The sequence below is a fragment of the Hylobates moloch genome, unplaced genomic scaffold, assembly GCF_009828535.3.
Source record: "Hylobates moloch isolate HMO894 unplaced genomic scaffold, HMol_V3 SCAFFOLD_17, whole genome shotgun sequence".
In the NCBI taxonomy this organism is placed as follows: Eukaryota; Metazoa; Chordata; class Mammalia; order Primates; family Hylobatidae; genus Hylobates; species Hylobates moloch.
Genome location: NW_026652292.1, coordinates 59,899,601 through 59,918,050, shown reverse-complemented (window position 1 = coordinate 59,918,050; position 18,450 = coordinate 59,899,601). Strand labels below are relative to the sequence as shown.

At 43.5% G+C, this 18,450-nt stretch overlaps 1 protein-coding gene across 1 annotated transcript; it reads left to right on the top strand.

Moving 5' to 3' along the window:
• The first annotated feature begins 1,437 nt into the window (after positions 1–1,437).
• Positions 1,438–16,542, top strand: SMIM20 (small integral membrane protein 20). The gene is given in 5 exon segments (XM_032135701.2): positions 1,438–1,470; positions 1,472–1,625; positions 1,734–1,970; positions 15,004–15,060; positions 15,845–16,542. Coding segments are annotated over 5 exon segments (519 nt in total). The 3' UTR covers positions 15,883–16,542.
• Positions 16,543–18,450: the final 1,908 nt, after the last annotated feature.

The following is an 18,450-nucleotide window of genomic DNA, read 5'->3' as shown; positions in this document are numbered from 1 at the left end:
GGCTGGAGTGCAGTGGTGTGATCTCGGCTCACTGCAAGCTCCGCCTCCCAGGTTCCAGCTATTCTCCTGCTTCAGCCTCCCAGGTAGCTGGGACTACAGGCGTGCGCCACCACACCTGGCTAAATTTTTTGTATTTTTAGTAGAGACGGGGTTTCACCATGCTGGCCAGTCTAGTCTCAAACTCCTGACCTCATGATCCACCCACATCAGCCTCCCAAAGTGCTAGGATTAGAGGCGTGAGCCACTGTCCCCAGCCCTCACCTGGGTATTTTCTATCGTGTGATATAAAGCTGGCGTCGCAGGTTCCCTCTGTATTATGAAGTCTTCTGTCCTCACCCTAACAAGCTCCTGTAAGTGCACGAGAAGCAGCTGCCACACTGCAGTCATCTGTCTTCCTCTGAATTTCTGTAGCCCGCAGGACCATAACATGTGTCGGCAGCAGGCCATGTCGGTCATTAGTTATCTTTTTATGGATACGTTCTATCTCTTCATCTATGCGACAGGATCCTAGAGAGCAGGGGTCACATCTTATTCATCTTTGTGTCCCCTTAGCACTCTGCCTTGTGTTTGGGGCATGGCAGATAGTCCATGAATCTAGGGAGAGACTGAATAACTGATTTACATGCTTCTAGAGCCACAGAGGTAGACGTAGACGGTAGCTTGATGCAGCTACAAGATTACAAAGAAAGAGGAAACCTGTCCTCTCCAAGCTATTTTGAAACGCTTGTAGATCTGTTGTGGCCTAAATAATACTGCTAAGGTCAAGATAAATATCCTCTTTGCTCCCCAGGCCCAGCTGCTGGCATGATTCCTATTTATGAAGGCATGGGGCCCAAAGAATCTGTGTCTCAGCTGCCCAGTATCCCTGGGCAGGTCATAGTCAGGCACAGCCCACCTGTAAGGGCAGTGTGGTGCAGAGGGCGGAGGATGGCAACTTGAGGAAGAGGAAACAGGTATCTGTCCTCAGTGGCTCCCACCCAGACAATACGGAAGCGCCCCGTGGCCCCGTGGATGGGACCGGACGCTGGCTCTCTGCCTTGGCCAAGGCATCCCAGCACAGGGAACAGGGAGAGAGGATGGGATGGAGGGAGACAGGATGGGATGGAGAAAGAGAGTAGCTCGGATGCTGAAACAACGTTCCTCCTAGGCTAGTCTTGGTGCAGAAGCCCCGCGGCTCCGGTTTTAGAATCCCCCAGCAGGCCCTCTCGGGCCAGAGATTTGCCCCTTGGTCTCTCATAAGTACAAACCTCCCTCAAGAAGGACGAGTGACTCGTCCAAAGCCGCGCAGCGGAGCTGCGGTTCCCTCTCCTGTAAACTAAGCAGACTGATACAAGGATTAATTGCGCGAGCGACAGAGAGCATACGGCGCATGGCGGACAGTCGCTAAATAAGCAATTAACGGGGGATGGACGAGAAAGCTGGCTGGTAAAGAAGGCGATGGTAAAGGAGGTCTGGAGGGTGCTGGGTGGAGGTGCTGAGGGAGGAACTGGGCCGAAGAAAGGAAAGTAGACAGAACAGGGACCGCGGGAATCGAGCGCAGCGAAACAGCTCCAACCTCAATCCAACGCCAGCGCCCGGCCCGCACAGCACGGAATCCCGGGGAAGGCGGAGAGCGGGGTCCGAGGCCCCGCCTGTGACCCCACCCCTTTCCTGGCTCCGCCCCTCCCAGCCCTGAGGCCCCGCCTCTGACTCCACCCCTGTCTCTCTCTCCGCTCCGCCTCTCCTCTTCGTCCCTCCCCCAAGGCCCGGAAGCGAAAGCCTCTCCACCTCTTCCGAGCGCGGTCACGGCCCGGCCGTCGGTAGCCGGGTTTCCGAGAGTGCGGAGCGGTCGGCGGGTCAGGGCAGCCCGGGGCCTGACGCCATGTCCCGGAACCTGCGCACCGCGCTCATTTTCGGCGGCTTCATCTCCCTGATCGGCGCCGCCTTCTATCCCATCTACTTCCGGCCCCTAATGAGATTGGAGGAGTACAGTGAGTGATCTCTGACCCCTTGCGGTGACCTGACCTCCCCACACACACACCTCCCTTTCTGTGAGCTCCACGTGGTGTCGTGGAAAGAACTTGGCTCGAGGATTAGGGAGAGCCGGGTTCGAATCCTGCCATGTTCAGCTTTGTGACCTTGGACAAGTTGCTCAACCTCTGGGACCCTCGATATCCTCATCTGTGAATGTTTATGGCTACATCATCTATGCTAAAATGCCGAGCCTCCTGTGAGATTCAGGTGGTCATGTATATGAAAGCAGTCCTCACATAAGTCGACGCTAAGTACTAGTTCATATTTGCAGTTAAAATTCACTGAATGCCTATTATACGTCAGGTTAGGCATACGTTGGATCGTTTCATTTGCACAAGCTCACCTTGAAGTATATATGTAAAACATGCCCATTTTACAAATGAGGGAACTGAGGCCCAGAGGTTTTATAACGTTCCCAAGGTCACACAGCAAGTAAGTGACAAGGCAAATATAGCCTACCCCGGGCCTCTGTCCAGAGCCTCCTCGGAGCACCCAGGCTGGGAATGGTGACCAGATGGAACCCTGATCCTCCTGAGTGGAAAGGTGCTTTTACTGCACTTCATTTCCACTCCCAAAGATGTTTTTTGAGTGGGACTGTTTCAAACCCAAACTGTTAACCTGGGGTTTTTAGTTTTTTCTCTTCTTTTTCCTCAAATTGTTTTTCCGATTTTGCTGGTTTCCTTCGTTTTAAGCCGATTGCTCACATGGTAATGGTGAATATCCTGGGAGTAATTTTCCTTCTTAATCATTCCAGTCCTATCATTCTAAAAGCCAAACTCTTCTTCCTTGAGACCTATACCTCAGCAAGGATTAGCACTTTGATACATCTGAAACCACCTGTCAGAGAGAAAATATTAGGCATTAGAGGCTCATTTTGTTCACCAGGAAACCCGAATCATCTTGAAGATGGAAGAGGGCCAACCCTGCCCCTTGGGAATATTAACGGACACTGGAAGCTTGGCGAATTGAAGGCGAAAGCTCCGTGTAAACGTTCCGCCCATAACAAGTGTTACAGCAGTCGATTTCTGGAGGCAGAGCGTTTTAAGTGCACACTCAGATTTCCTTGTAGCTTCTTTTCATCAGCCAAGACTGAAATGGCCACTGTGTTCTGCCTTCCAGCTTATCTGCATGCACCATGCGTGGGAGTAAGGTGGGCTGTGTGAAGCCCTGCGGGATCTGTTTCCACCATCCTTCTTCACTGGACGTCTGCCCCAGCGATTATATTAAGGCCACTAGAACTTGGGACAAAGGGTCTGCTTTGCATCCCATTGGAAAAGTCAGTTCTGAAAACTAGAGCTGTGGTTCTCATCTAGGGGTGATTTTGCCCCTCAGGATATTTGGCTCAATCTGGAGACATTTTTGCTGTCACAACTTGGGATGGGGGGGTCGAGTGTTGCTACTGGTTTCTTGTAGATAGATGCCAGGGATACTGCTAAACTTTTTGCAGTGCATACAAGACAGACCCCCATGACAAAGAATTACTGAGCTTAAAATTCAACTGGTGCCTTGGTTGAGAAACCCTGCTTGAGATGAAATGGTCAAGGTGTGGGCTTGTACTGTGTATCCCAGCAACAGTCTTTTAGGGATACTCCAGAATCTGTGGTTGCCTGAATGTCTTGAGACAGACAAATCAGGTGATGTTCATCTGTGGGTGAACATTTAGTGAATGTAACTATAATATCTGCATTTTTAACTGAAAGGCAGGCAGTCTGTGCCTTCCCACTTTTCTGGTTCCTTTTTGTTTTTGTTTTTTTTTCTCTTTTTCCGCTGTCACCCAGGCTGGAGTGCAGTGGCCTGATCTCGGCACACTGCAGTCTCCATCTCCCAGGTTCAAGCAATTCTCCTGCTTCAGCCTCCTGAGTAGCTGGAATTACAGGTGCCCGCCACCATGCCCAGCTAATTTTCGTATTTTTTAGTAGAGATGGGGTTTTGCCATGTTGGCCAGGCTGGTCTCGAACTCCTGACCTCAGGTGATCCACCTGACTTGGCCTCCCAAAGTGCTGGGATTATAGGTGTGAGCCACCAGCCCGGCCTCTGGTTCCATTTTGATTAATTTGGCCAACTCTTTTCTGGGGATCATAACTGATTCTTTTTTCTGAGACAGTCTTGCTCTGTCACCCAGGCTGGAGTGCAGTGGCATGATCTCGGCTCACTGCAACCTCTGCCTCCCAGGTTCAAGCAATTCTTGTGCCTCAGCCTCCCAAGTAGCTGGGAATCCAGGCATGCACCACCAGTCCTGGCTAATTTTTATATTTTTAGTAGAGACAGCGTTCTGCCATGTTGGCCAGGCTGGTCTTAAACACCTCACCTCAAGCGATCCTCCTGCCTCAGCCTCCCAAAGTGCCAGTGTTACAAACTGACTGCTGTAACACTTGTAATGGGCAGAGCATTTACACAGCTTTCACCTTCAGTGCTGGCAACTGATTCTTTTAAACGGGTAAATATTGCTGAACAGGTAATATTTGTGGGAAGTTTACTATATGTTTGGCACTTTTCTAAGCACTTCCTATATATTAACCCATTTAGTGTTGATAACAGCCCTTTGTGGCAGCTGCTATATGATCATCATCCCCATTTTGTATGTGGACAAACTGAGGTGCGAAATAGTTAACACAAGGACCCACAGCTGATGAGTCACAGATCTGGGACTTAAATTAATATCCTTAATCCCTAAACCAAGACAGCATACTGCTTGTCTAAGGGGGCAAGAAAAGGCAGTGGGGGAGATGAGTGTCTGCATAGCCTACTAGATGAATTACCCTCATCAAAGTTACTTCACCTCTCTGAGCCTTGCCTGTTTCCTTATCTGTAGCAGTGTAGTTCACTGGATTGAATTTACAGGGTTTGGGGTGAATTAAATGAGGTAACAGGTGTGGAAACACCTAGTGTAGTCTTATATTAGACATTTTATTAAAATGTTTACAAAATAATAAGCCAAAAGGGCAGGAATGTGAGACATGGAGATTTTAGCAGGTGGATAGGCCTGGGGCTGGCTGACCTGGCAGTAAGCTGGGATGAGGTGTTCATGATCAGGTCATGGAAACCTACTGTGTGGTCGGAGCTTCAGCTCATTCTGACACATTCAACTAGCATTTATTTAGCATCTCACTCTCTTTTTTAGAAGAAACTTGGATTCTAGCAATCTCTGGGTACCTGGCACTGTGCTAGGTGTGGACTGCACCTAACCAAACAACATGGTCAGTCACTTCCTTCCATCACGCTCTTCCCACCTTTGTCCTGTCCACCTCGCTCCACCCATTCCTGGGACTGAGCTGCTTCCATTGTGTCCCACCTACTTCCCATTCTCTACCTAGCAGCCACAGGGGTCTTTTCTGGTGACTTTTGGTTGCTGGTTTCTATCTTACTTGCATTTGTGGTCAGAGAATGTGGACTATATGATTTTGATTCTCTGACACTGGTCAAGATTTGCTTTGGGGCCTGGTACAGGTCAGTTTTTGTAAATATTCCCTGTGTGCTTGGAATGGGGGCTATTCTCTTGTTGGCTGCAGAGTTCTGTATCTATGTATGTTAATTACAGATCAAGCTTCTTAATTCTGTTTGTATTTGGATGTCCTGTGGCCATGTTATTAGGTGCATACAATCTAGAATATTCTGGATAATTTTTTCTAATTATCATTATATAAGAATTCTCGTTATCTCCACTGTTCTTCCCCATGTCTATTTTATCTGATTTTATTGTGCTACCAGATTCCTTTTTTTTTTTTTTTTTTTTGAGATGGAGTTTCGCTGTTGATGCCTAGGCTGGAGGCTAGAGTGCAGTGGCGCGATCTTAGCTCACTGCAACCTCTGCTTCCCAGGTTCTAGCAATTCTCCTGCCTCAGCCTCCCAAGTAGCTGGGATTACAGGCACCCACCACCACGCCTGGCCATCTTTTTGTATTTTTTACTAGAGATGGGGTTTCACCATGTTGGCCAGACTGGTCTCGAACTCTTGACCTCAGGTGATCTACCCGCCTCAGCCTCCCAAAGTGCTGGGATTACAGGCTTGAGCCACTACGCCCAGCCCAGATTTCTTTTAATATTTTCCTAGCTTATCTGTTTCTCTCCTCATACAAGCAGACTTTGTCCTTATGTGAATATCTTAAAACCAACATAAACTAGATATTTTAATCCGACCTGATAATCTCTTTTAACTATTGGATTGGATTAATTTTCATTTATTCTATTTACTGATATATTTGCATTTATTTTTCTCACCTTATTTTGTGCTTTCTATTCTTTTTTTTCTTGAGACAGAGTCTTGCTGTGTCGCCAGGTTGTAGTGCTGTGGCAAGATCTCGGCTAACTGCAACCTCCGCCTCCTGGATTCAAGCAGTTCTCCTGCCTCAGCCTTACAAGTAGCTGTGATTACAGGCACATGCCACCACGCCCAGCTTTTTTTTTTTTTTTTTTTCTGTATTTCAGTAGAGATGGGGTTTCACCATGTTGCCCAGGCTGGTCTCAAACTCCTGAGCTCAGGCAATCCAGCCGCCTCAGCCTCCCAAAGTGTTAGGATTACAGGCATGAGCCATTGTGCCCGGCCTTCTGTTCTATTTCTATGCTTCCTTTTTTCTTCTTTCCTGCCTCAAGCCTTCTTTATTCTTCTCTTCTCGCTACCAGTTTGAAAGTTTTAAATTCTATTTTTGTTCTTTTGTAATTAAAGTTTAGAGTTAGTCAGTATCTTTACCCTTGAACAATACAAGGTCCTTATAATGCCTTAGCCTTTGTCCCATGCACCTGACATAATATATTTGTCCTGCCTAGTGCCTATGACTCAGCAAATCAGTTAACACCATCACTATTGTATATGGTCTCTGACTGTTTATCTTCACCCGCGTTCTTTACTCACTGACGCTTCTTACATCTCACTCCTTTCTAGCTTCAGTTTTCTTCCTTCTGACATACATCTGTTACTACTTCTTTGGTAAGAACTTGTAACTGGGAAACTCTGTTTTTGTCTATTGGAAAATGTATAGAACTGCAGGTCTTCTGCTGTGGTTTTTGAAAAGTTTGTCACGCCATCCAAATTTGATCATCTCACTTGCTTAATTACAGCACTCCAGTAACCCTTTGGTGTCTTGGAAGTCCAGCCAGAGGAGGGTTATTGAAGTATAGTCATGTGCTGTGTCATATTTTGGCCTGCGCTAGACCACGTGTATGACGGGGTCCCATAAGATTATCATGGTGCTGAGAAATTCTGTCGCCTAGTGATGTCCTGATGAGCCCGACCCTGTGTGGGCCTAGGCTAATATTTGTGTTGTATCTTAGTTTCTCACACCAAAGTTTAAAAAGGAAAAAAATAATAATAATTTTAAAATAGAAAGATGCCTATAGAATAAAGATATATTAAGAAAGAAAATATTTTTGTACAGCTATAGATGTTTGCGTTTTAAGCTAAATGTTACAAGAGTCAAAAAGTTTTAAAAATTTAAAAGTTTATAAAGTAAAAAAGTTAGCTGAGGTTCATTTATTACTGAAGAAAGAAATTTTAAAAAATAAATGTAGTGTAGCCTAAGTGTACAGTGTTTATAGAGTCTGCAGTAGTGGACGGTAATGTCCTAGGCCTTCACATTCACTCACCACTCACTCACCCAGAGCAACTTCCACTCCTGCAGGCCTCATTCAAGGTAAATATCCTATTTGGGTATACCATTTGGAAAATCTTTTATACAGTGTTTTTACCGTACCTTTTCTAGTTTAGCTATGTTTAGACACACAAATCTTTACTATGTGTTATAGTTGCCTGCAATATTCAGTACAGTACCATGCTGTACAGGTTTGTAGCCTAGGAACAATAGGCTATATCACATAGCCTGGGTGTGTAGTAGGCTACACTGTCTAGGTTTGCGCAAGTACACTCTATGATGGTCGCACAACAATGAAATCACCTAAGGACGCATTTCTCAGAATGTACTCCCACAGTTGAGTGACACAGGACTGTATGTTAGTAAGAGCAGTGATCATATTCACTCTTTACAAGCATCACTCTGATTGATTGTATGTGAACTAGAAGCTGGAAATGTCAAATCTGGGGACAGGAAGGCCAGGTACAGGAAGGCCGTATTTCCTGTGACCTCAGGGAGAGGTGACTATACCCTAAACCAGAGTGGTGGCTATGGGAGTGGAGATAAGTGACTGCATTTGGGAGCCATATTTAAGAAGCAAACTGGTGGGCATGTTGGCTCACACCTGTAATCCCAGCACTTTGGGCAGCCGAGGCAGGAGGATCACTTGAGCCCAGGAGTTCAAACCAGCCTGGGCAACACGGTGCGACCCTGTCTCATTTAAAAAAAAGAAAAGAAGTAAACTCTACAGGGGTTTGTGGCTGATTAGCCATGGGGCAAAGAAGGAGAATGGCACCCAGTGTTCTGGCTCCAGCAGCTGAGGAGATGGAGATGCTGGTCATTAGCTAGAAAACACAAGAAGGAATTGGTTTTGGGGTGAAAAGACAAGTTAGTTCGCTTTTGGCAAGCTGGCCCAGGACAGTGTGCTATGGAACACCAGTGTCAGAAGGGCTGAAGCATAGGCAGTCGGAGGAAGAGAAAGGCCCTCTGAGGAGAATGAGGAGGAGTGGCTAGACAGGTTTCAAACCAGGAGAAGCTGTAGTCACAAGCCCCATAAAGACAGCTCTTCATGAAAAGGGAGTGTGCTCAGCAGGGTTAGGCTGCTTAGAGACGTAAAAGAGGTAAGTGAAAATATCTATTATATTTAACAGAAATAAGTTAAAAGTGACTGGTTATATTGTTAAACATGCTTTCAGTGGTTTGGAAGTAGGCAGAAGGCAGGTTGCAGTGGATTGAAGAGTAAATAGTGTATTAAGTTGACTATTTATAGATGTTTGGCTGTATGGAGAGGAGAATGGCAAAGTTTCCAGCAGGTCACAGGGTCTGGGAAGAGTTTTCTTTTAGTTTTGCCTGGAAGAGATGGAGGGCCAAGAAAGTCGTAGACAGAGAAAGCTGCTGGAGAGAGAAGACAGTCCGTAGAGTGGGAGGTGACATGGGATCCTGAGCTCAAGTAGAGGAAAGAGCCTTGGACCAAAGGCAAGGCACCTCTTCCACCAGCTCAGGAGGAAGGATGGTGTGGATGCTGCCATATCTAGGTTTGATGCTGGCAAGTTGTGGGCACTTCCAGGTGATGGCGTCTATTCTCTCTGTGACACAGGAAGTCAGGTCATTTATGAGTAAGAGGCACCAACTCTAGGCCATCCTCTCCTTCCTTGGAGCACTGTCTTCCCTGGGTCTCTCCACCATGGAAGGTCCTCCTGGGTTTGCTCTTTTGCTCCTGCCTTTCAGCCACTCCTGTTAGCCTTTCTTGTTAGGCCTTCTCTCCTGACCATCCTTCATACATTTCATTCCCCAGGATTCTGAGACTATGGGGCAGAAGCCCATCATTCTTGGATGGACAGGGCAGAAGCCTAGTCCCTGAGAACTGGGTTACTAGTAAAAGCAAGACTTAGGGCCGGCAACTGGCAAGGCAGTCCCTGTAGAGCCAAGTGTCAGATCAGTCTGGGCCCTTCACCTGTGCCAGCATGGGTATGGGGACAAGTACGTTCCAGGGTCTCTGCTGGAACAAGCATACAGGCAGCAGAAAAGAAGGGGAAGCCTGATTAGGTAAAACAAAGCCAAGGAGATCTTCCATGGTTGCAGAGCAGGCAGCCACTATCACCAGACTGCCTTATTGGATTTCGTTTTGGCATTCAGCATGATCGTCAGCTCTTTCGTTAACTTAGCAAGGCTTTCCTAAGTGTTATGTGGAGTACAAGTCAGTTCTGTACATGATACCTCAAGTACTGAAATGAGCGCCGGACAGATGATGGCATCAGTGGGTCAGTGACCCAAAACCAGAAGTCTGGGTACAGTTCTGCTGTACTTCTGGAGGGAGTCCCAGACGCTTTTTAGCTTTCACCCTGTTGGCATAGCGTGTTTGGTCTGAAGAGGCCACAGTTAGGGAAGAGTACAGATGGCTAATCTGTCTTTGTTTCCTAGAACCAGACAGTGACCCTGAATATGGCCTTTTACAAATAACATGCATTTGAGGCCAGCCTGTGAAATTAGACAGAATAAGATCATTTTCTGTGATCCTCTTCATTTGAAATTTTAATTGGATGTTCAGAAGCATAAAATCATAGGGTTTTGCCAGAAGGGGCTTGAGCTCACTTCTGTCCCCTCATTTAGGGACTTGTCCAAGGTTACTCAGCACATTAGCTGCTGGGTGGACACTAGGCCCTAACTCCCTTGACCTTGCCTGTACTTAATGCCCTGCCTCACGATGCCTTCAGACAGTGAAGAATGTTCAACAGCCAGCCAAGTGAAAGGCCATAGGGGAGAGCTGTGAGGCCTCAAGTTCTGCTGCTTCTCAGTCCTGTTGATTTCTGCTGCACCTTGCTGCCCCTGCCCGAAAGAGGCTATGCCTAGGCAGCACACGGTACTAAAAATCACCTGATGCAGAAAGAATTCTTACCTTGTAAGAGCATTTTCCTTGTAACATGCCAGGCGCTTAGAATATGCTTTTTAGTCCTTTCACCATATAATCGAATGAAATGCACAGGCAGACTGGGTCTTGTTTTCTAATGGGCATTACACAGTTCCCTGGATTCAGCCAGGCTCTGGTGAGGAAACAGACCTGTTGACACTGTTGGGAGGAGTGCAGTGCTTCAAGTGGCCACTTGGTCCCCTTCAGCCAACTGGGTCACACTTACTCCTGTGGTCAATGGCTTCCCCTCCGTCCCTGGTTCTTTCTCGTCACCACATCCATTTGGTCACCAACTGGGTCGCACTTGCTGCTGCGGTCATATGGCTTCCCCTTGGCCCCTGGTTCACACTCGCCACCAGTGAACCTCCAGTTCTGGAATACCCCAGAGGCAGATGATGTATGTGTCTAGGTGACAGCAGCAAGAAAAGCAACTGAAAAGCTTTTGAAAAAAATTTTACATTTGCTACTTTTTAAAAGATAGCTTCTTTGAAATAATCACCATGGAAGAGTCAAAATGGTGTTGGACTTTCTTATGCGTGTTGCACAGTTATGTGGTTTTTGTTAGTGAAAAAAGAAACTCAAACTTGGGGAGGCTGAGGCAGCAGAATCCCTTGAACCTGGGAGGCAGAGGTTGCAGTGAGGCGAGATCACGCCGCTGTACTCCAGCCTGGGTGACAGAGCAAGACTCTGTCTCAGAAAATAAATAAATAAAAGAAACTCAAACTGACAAAAGATCCAAGAACAGTGCAGTAAATTCCTATATTGTCCTTCGCCTTGATTTACCAGTTGTTAACATTTTGCCACATTTGCTTTCTCCCCCATATATAAGATAGATACATACATATATACAGATATAGTTATATGTACTATATATTATAATTATTGCTGTTATTTTGCTGAACCATTTGAGAGTAGGTTGAAGACATTGTGAGCTTTCATTCCTAAACACTTCAGCCTGTATTTCCAAAGAACAAGGGCATTCTCTTATGTAATCACAAAACAGTTTTCCAATCTAGGAAATTTAACGTTGATGCAGTGCTATTAACAGTTTGAGCATTTCTAATCTGAAAATGGAAAATGCTCCAAAATCTGGAATTTTTTGGGTTCCAAAATGACACAAGTGGAAAATACCACACATAAGTACTTAATATAAATTTAGTTTCATGCACAAAATTATTAAAAACATTGTATAAAATTATCTTCAGTCTATGTATATAAGATGTATATGAAACAAATGAATTTAATGTTTAGACTTGGATCCCATCCCCAAGATATCTTGTTATATATATATGTAAATATTCCAAAATCTGAAAAAATCCTAAATCTAAACCAATTCTGTTCCCAACCAATTTCAGATAAGGGATATTCAACTTGTATGGAATATACAGCCCACATTCAAATTTTGCCATTTGTCACAATGCAAGTTGTGAGTTGCTTTTATTTTATTTTATTTATTTTTCTTTTTTGAGACAGAGTTTTGCTCTTTCGCCCAGGCTGGAGTGCAGTGGCAGGATCTCGGCTCACTGCAACCTCTGCCCCCTAAGCAATTCTTCTGTCTCAGCCTCCCAAGTAGCTGGGATTATAGGCGCCCGCCACCATGCCTGGCTAATTTTTGTATTTTTAGTAGAGATGGGGTTTCTTCACGTTGGCCAGGCTGGTCTTGAATTCTTGACCTCAGGTGATCCACCCACCTCAGCCTCCCAAAGTGCTAGGATTACAGGCGTGAGCCACTGCGCCTGACAGAGTTGCTTTTAAGTATTTATTGGCAGGAAGAAATAGGGAGGTAGGTTCCCAAGGTCATACCTTGCACCAGCTTTCATTTGCTTTTTTATTTTAGGTTTCTATCTGCTGGTCCTCCACTAGAGCACCCTCAACGAATAATCCTGAGACTGCTGAGGGAGCTGGGGCTTGAGTATCCTGCAGTGTTTGCATTGTTGTGAATGTTCAAGTAACAAGTCACACAGTTGATGTATTTCCCAGTGTGGACATTTAATATAAGGATATATTTTTGTCTTTAAAAACTTAAACATTATTAGGTAGATTCTTTTATTACCATACAAAAAATCAGCCGGTCTGCATGTATTACTAGTTTTAATAATACACTTTGGCCCCTGGACTAGAGATAGCATCCTCAATTAAAACTACAAATCACACCACTGCCTTAGCACCAGGGGGCAGAGTCGGGCTTGCTGAGACACTGGAGTGGGGAGTTTTTTTAACCCAGTGTGCCATATTTGGGTTTAAATCATTTCACTCCTGATAGAAATGTGCTCACTAGTGAAGTTGGTAATAAGCTTATCCTGATTTGTGTACATAGTTAAACCCCTGACTTCTGCCATTACCCTTTTCCTGAGGTTTATATACATTTGCTCTTTTCCAAAGATAGGGAAATAGAAGCTTACTGTCAACCTCAATCAAGATGCACTGCTAAATCGTGAGGGACTCGTTTCTGTTTTCCTTTTAGCGTATTCTGCATTCACAAATAAAGTGTCTTTGTGTTACATCATGAATTTACATAAGACTGCTTTGGCCTTAGAGTATTTATAAAACATTAATGGATTAAAGAACCAGGGGATGTAGATAGGATGCTAATACCTGGTTATCATTTGGTAGGAACGGGCTCAGCAAAGTGGTTTAAATTTCCTGACCAAGCCAAACTACAGAGGTGGTTGCATTAGGACAAGGATTATAAAGAGATTATGGTCTATTTAAAATAAATCTTCAGCCTTGCTTCAGCCTCATTAGCAATTAGCAAGAAAGTGTGAAGACAGGGCTTTCTTTCTTTTCACTTGGTTCTCCATTGCATCATAAGAGGTTAGAACACAATTAGGCATTCGGTCCTTGCCACCAAAAGTCAGCTTCCTTTCATGCTTGGCAGTCTGCCAGCTTCTTTTGCCTTGCAGTACCTGCCTCTGGAGAATGTGTTTGGTACACCAGGATGTCTGATTTTAGGAAATCTCTAAGTCTAGAATGCTTTCCGATAGTGATTTTTTAAAACTCAAATCTTCCCTCTTCCATAGTATCAGAAAATAGACCTGTTAGTTAGATATAGAAAATTAATTCTGTTTTCGTTCCTGGCAAGACTGATGACTGTGGGCTTTTACATGTTGGCATCTTCCAAGAGCATGTTCGAGACATCCATACTTTGAGACAAACATGTCTATAGGATGGTGCTCAGTTCTGCAATGATTTAATGTCTTAAGAAATGAGGACACCTTTTGTGTTATTTCAGAAAGTCTAAGACTTCAGAGGCTCCATAATATCCACTCTAAATGGAAGAAATCTTTTGATGTATCTTGAGAAAATCTTGGTTGCCATTCACCCGCTACTTTTCAGAGAGGAACAGTGAAACCATCAGGGCGCTTGTTGCCTGTAATAGGCCTGAGTATCCTACGTGTTCCCTCCATCCCTCTTAGACTTGGACATCAGGATTCCCATAATCCCCATTGCCCAGTGTTTTATTTGCCACAGCAAAACTTAGTATTGATAAAACCATCAGGTCGGTCATTTAGGATTGACTTTCTGTCACATGACTGGAGAAGCAAGTTCAATGAATATTAGATTTGGCCAAACCCTGTTTCTTGTACCTTTATGTTTGTGTAACTTTATGAGAATCCAGAGGCCAAAGTAAAGAAAATGGCCTGATACTAAATAAGAGCTAAATGTGGATTTAAAGAAACACTGTCAGCCTGATTAAAACAAAGGTCCGATTACGACATTTCATTACTATAATTTAGTGGTAAACGTCCTTTGGCTCTAAGGCTTTCTCCTGAAAAGCTGTCATTTGTTTGTCAAGATACTTAAAATAATAACTCTTTGTTTTCACAGACCTTGGGTTTATTCTAAACCACTTAGAAAGATGTGTCAGAGTGCTTCAAGCCCACAGATATGAAATGCCCAATTTCTCTTGGCCCTTGCCTGTTGGACATCTCCAAAGAGACGGGCTTAGTTGCTGTTGCTACAATGCGCTTACTAATTGGCACAGCACCTGCAATCAATTAGGGAAGCTTCAATTATCCAAACCAAAGCCACCCACCCAAAGATTAATTTTCTGCTCTATTTCCTATCAAAAACATAGCATATTTGGCTCTGAGTCTAGTCCTTCGGTGGAGTGCATTTTAGACATATAAACTACATCGTTTTCTTAATTGTACTTGTTCTTCAATTCAGCAGCTTTCCCCTCGTGATATCATGCCCACCAGTTCTTTCAAAATTGTTCTTTTTTTGTTGCTGTTTTCTTGTCTTTCCAAAATGCTGAGATCACAGAGAGGAGATGTTAGTTGGGGAGCTTTTCTTTTGAAGTATAGATTTCTTTATTCTTTTGAAAATACCCAATCTCTTTTGCATTATAGGATCTAACTTCCACAACCTAAAAGCTTTGCATAATAGCGTATCTGAATTTAACAGCACTCATAAATACTGTTTTCTAATTGTCCCATGTCATTGGCCCATGTAAATACAAAGATTTCTCTCTCCCGGCCCCCCTTCTAAAGAATGATTTTTCTCTTGTGTTTCTCAGAGAAGGAACAAGCTATAAATCGGGCTGGAATTGTTCAAGAGGATGTGCAGCCACCAGGTAAACTGAAAAAAAAAAAATCAAAACCAAATCTTATTTGTACTACTGTGTTGTGTGGTTTGTGTGTGTTTGCCTTGGCGTGGAGAGTGGGAAAATGCCTTTTAGCTTAGAGACAAGATTGTGATTTTGCTAGTTATTTCTCAACAGTTGCCATTTATAGATGCCACCCAAGGCGTCATTCTAATATTTCACTCCAGAATACTTTTTGCACGTTTGCCAGGTTCCTCTTTTCCATTTTATAAGTGGGCATAAAAATGTTAACAAGTGTGTGGTTCGATATGAGATGTGAATAGCTGTTTGGCAGACTTATTTACCAAGCACCTATTTAAACACTCCCCTCATGGGAAAATAGTGTTTACTTGTCAGCTATTTGAATTGATGTGGGGTTCTGCTTTGCACAAGGGCTAAAAAGCTCCCTTTATGGCTGAATGGTTAGTTCCTTCAAGGGGATCCAAGTTAGCCAGGAATGAGAAGTTTCTCATTTATTAACCAAAGCTCTTATAATCTGTAGCAACATTCTTTTTTATTTATTTATTTTTTAACTAGGCCAGATGTCGGTGTTCCTGTTATGGGGTACAATTCCTGAGCCATTTAAAAGTCCCTTATGGCAGCCATGGCTTCCTGGCCATTTAATGCCAAGGTTCCGGCAGCCTGCTCGCACCATCTCAAACTACACTGTAAATTGCACAGCTCAATTCTGATGTCATTTTGTTTGTTTGGGGAGGAGGAAAGTGGAAGGACATTTAAAAATGAATCCTGTTTTTGTTCCTGTTTCTTTCCATAGGGTTAAAAGTGTGGTCTGATCCATTTGGCAGGAAATGAGAGGGCTGTCACCAGCTCTGATTAAAAAAGGAGATTTCTTCATGCTTTCGATTCTGCATGGGGTATAGTCAGTCACCAGAGAATGACGGCTGGAGAAGAAAACTCTGTAATACCATAAATAAGAGTGCTTGTAATAAAAGACTGTGCACAAGGATTAGTATTTCCCTTCTTAAATATCAAAAGAACACTGGAACAAATTATACCATTAGGAAGGTTTTCATGATTCAGTTGATTTTCCAAAAATGAAGCTATCTCACCCAGCTGGGTTTGGAGCAATCTGCTTATTATTCTGTCGTTACCACTTACTCAAGCAAGCTGTGATATGAATACAAGCAACCAGTAGGCTCGGGAAGGTCCGGGTCTATTTTGCCATCTTCCAGATAAGAGATTTCGGTAAAAAACTGCCATGCTGAGCTGCCTTATAGAGCTCTTTGAAAATGTTCAAGTTGATAAAGCTCTTTGAGGACAAGATACTTCGTGCATTGCACCATGTTGGAAAATAAATATGAAGCAAGTCAAACTAGATGCATACACTTGTGTAGAAATCAATAATCAATTAATAGAAGTGAAAAATAGACATTAAAATGATTTATTTCTATCTTGCAGTGGTGTATTTTTGTAAATCGTCTTTTGTAAAGCAATTAAATTATAGTGCTGAGAAGTACAATTTGACTAGATTATATTTGACTAGATATCTGTGTGCGATTCATCTGTTTGTACTCAGGTAAACGTTTTAGAGGTAAATAACAAATTTGTTGAGACAAATACTGAATGGTGATTCTCTACCAGGTACCTCACTAGGTGCTGCAAACATGAAAGTGAGAAGGTGAGTTGAGTATCCCTTATCCAGAAAAGCTTGGGAACAGAAGTGTTTTGGACTTGAGATTTTTTTGGATTTTGGAATATTTGCATATAAATGATGAGACATTTTGAGGATGGGACCCAAGTCTAAGCATGAAATTTATTTATGTTTCATATACTTTATACACATAGCCTGAAGGCAATTTGATACAATATTTTAAAATAATTTTGTGCATGAAACAAACTTTTGACTAAAACCATCACATGAGATCAGGTGTGGAATTTTCCACTTGTGTCATGTTGGTGCTCAAAAAGTTTCAGATTTTGGAGCATTTCAGATTCCAGATTAGGAATGCTCAACCTGTCTTCTTTCCCTTCCTCCCTCCCTCCCTCTTTCCTTCCTTCCCTCCCTCCCTTTCCTTCCTTCCCTCCCTCCCTTTCCCTCCCTCCCTTTCCTTCCTTCCCTCCCTCCCTTTCCTTCCTTCCTTCTTCTTTTGCTCTGTCTAACCTCTTATTAGATGATATGCTTCTGAAGTGGCACACTTTTTTCATTTTTATATCAGAGTGTCTTGCATATTATTGTAGGCTGTCTATGAGCTGCCTGATGACATAATTTTATTATTGTGAACCTGGAGTTTTCTTAACAGACAGCTGGCCCAATTATGTAATTACTGTCAAGAAGACTTAAGATTGATAGTTCTAAAACCGAAGTCAACATTTTTGGTAGGCATTGCCTAACATTTAATTGACTTACAGTTCACAATCCAGTAAAAGAAGTTGACTCATTAGGGGTACATTTGACCACTTCTTTTTTTTTTTGGAAAGGGCGCCAGGAAGTTATATAACTTAAAGTCAAGCATTCTTTGGAAGCGTGATTGAGATTTCTTTATGACCGAAGCGAGCATGTGGTACCATCTGCTTTGGAAGATGTCCAGGCTAAAATGACTGTGTCTGAGTTCTGTAGAGAAGAACTATGGGGACTCGATTGACTGTCTTGGATGGAACAGACCCAGATTTATCTCCTGAGTGGAGTCTTTGTCCCGGGCCTGTTCCTGCCCTCAGCCCACCTCTTTACAGAGATAAAGGGGCTGTCTGTCCTGCTCAGGTGCCTTGACGTTTATAAAAGGATCACTCTTCATGTTGCCAGAGATGTTAACTTCAGACTCTGCTGTCCACACGTGACAGAGGCCAAGCTGTAAGAGATGCTATTTATGAGGACTGACACAGGGCCTTACGATTTATCCATGAGTTTCCCAGGTGTGCCCCCAAGATGATGACAGAGCACTTGAAAGAGGGGGTCCTTAGTCAAATCCATTTAAGAAACAGAGTTAAAGTTGATTATGTTTATTTGCTTCTAATTTTTCTGATTTCCAAGAAAGGCATAACATTTCCCAAATGCACTTATTTGATCACAGGACAGTTTTTATAGATTATCTCTTGGGAGTTGGGAACAAGCAGCAACTTTTGGGGAAAATCTTCCTTTATGTCAGAGATTCTTAAACGTTTTAATCTCAGGACACCTTTACACTCTTAAAAATCATAAAGTCCAAAATGATTCTGTTTATGTGGGTTACATCTCTAGATACTTACTGTATTAGAAATTAAAACAAATTTGAACAATGTTTATTAAGTCATTTCAAAATATTAATAACAAACATATAGGTTAATATGACATTTTTGTGTGCAAAAATTTATTTTCCAAGACAAAAAATAACTTGCAAATCTCCTTAATGTCTGGCTTAACAGGAAATAGCTGGATTCTCACAT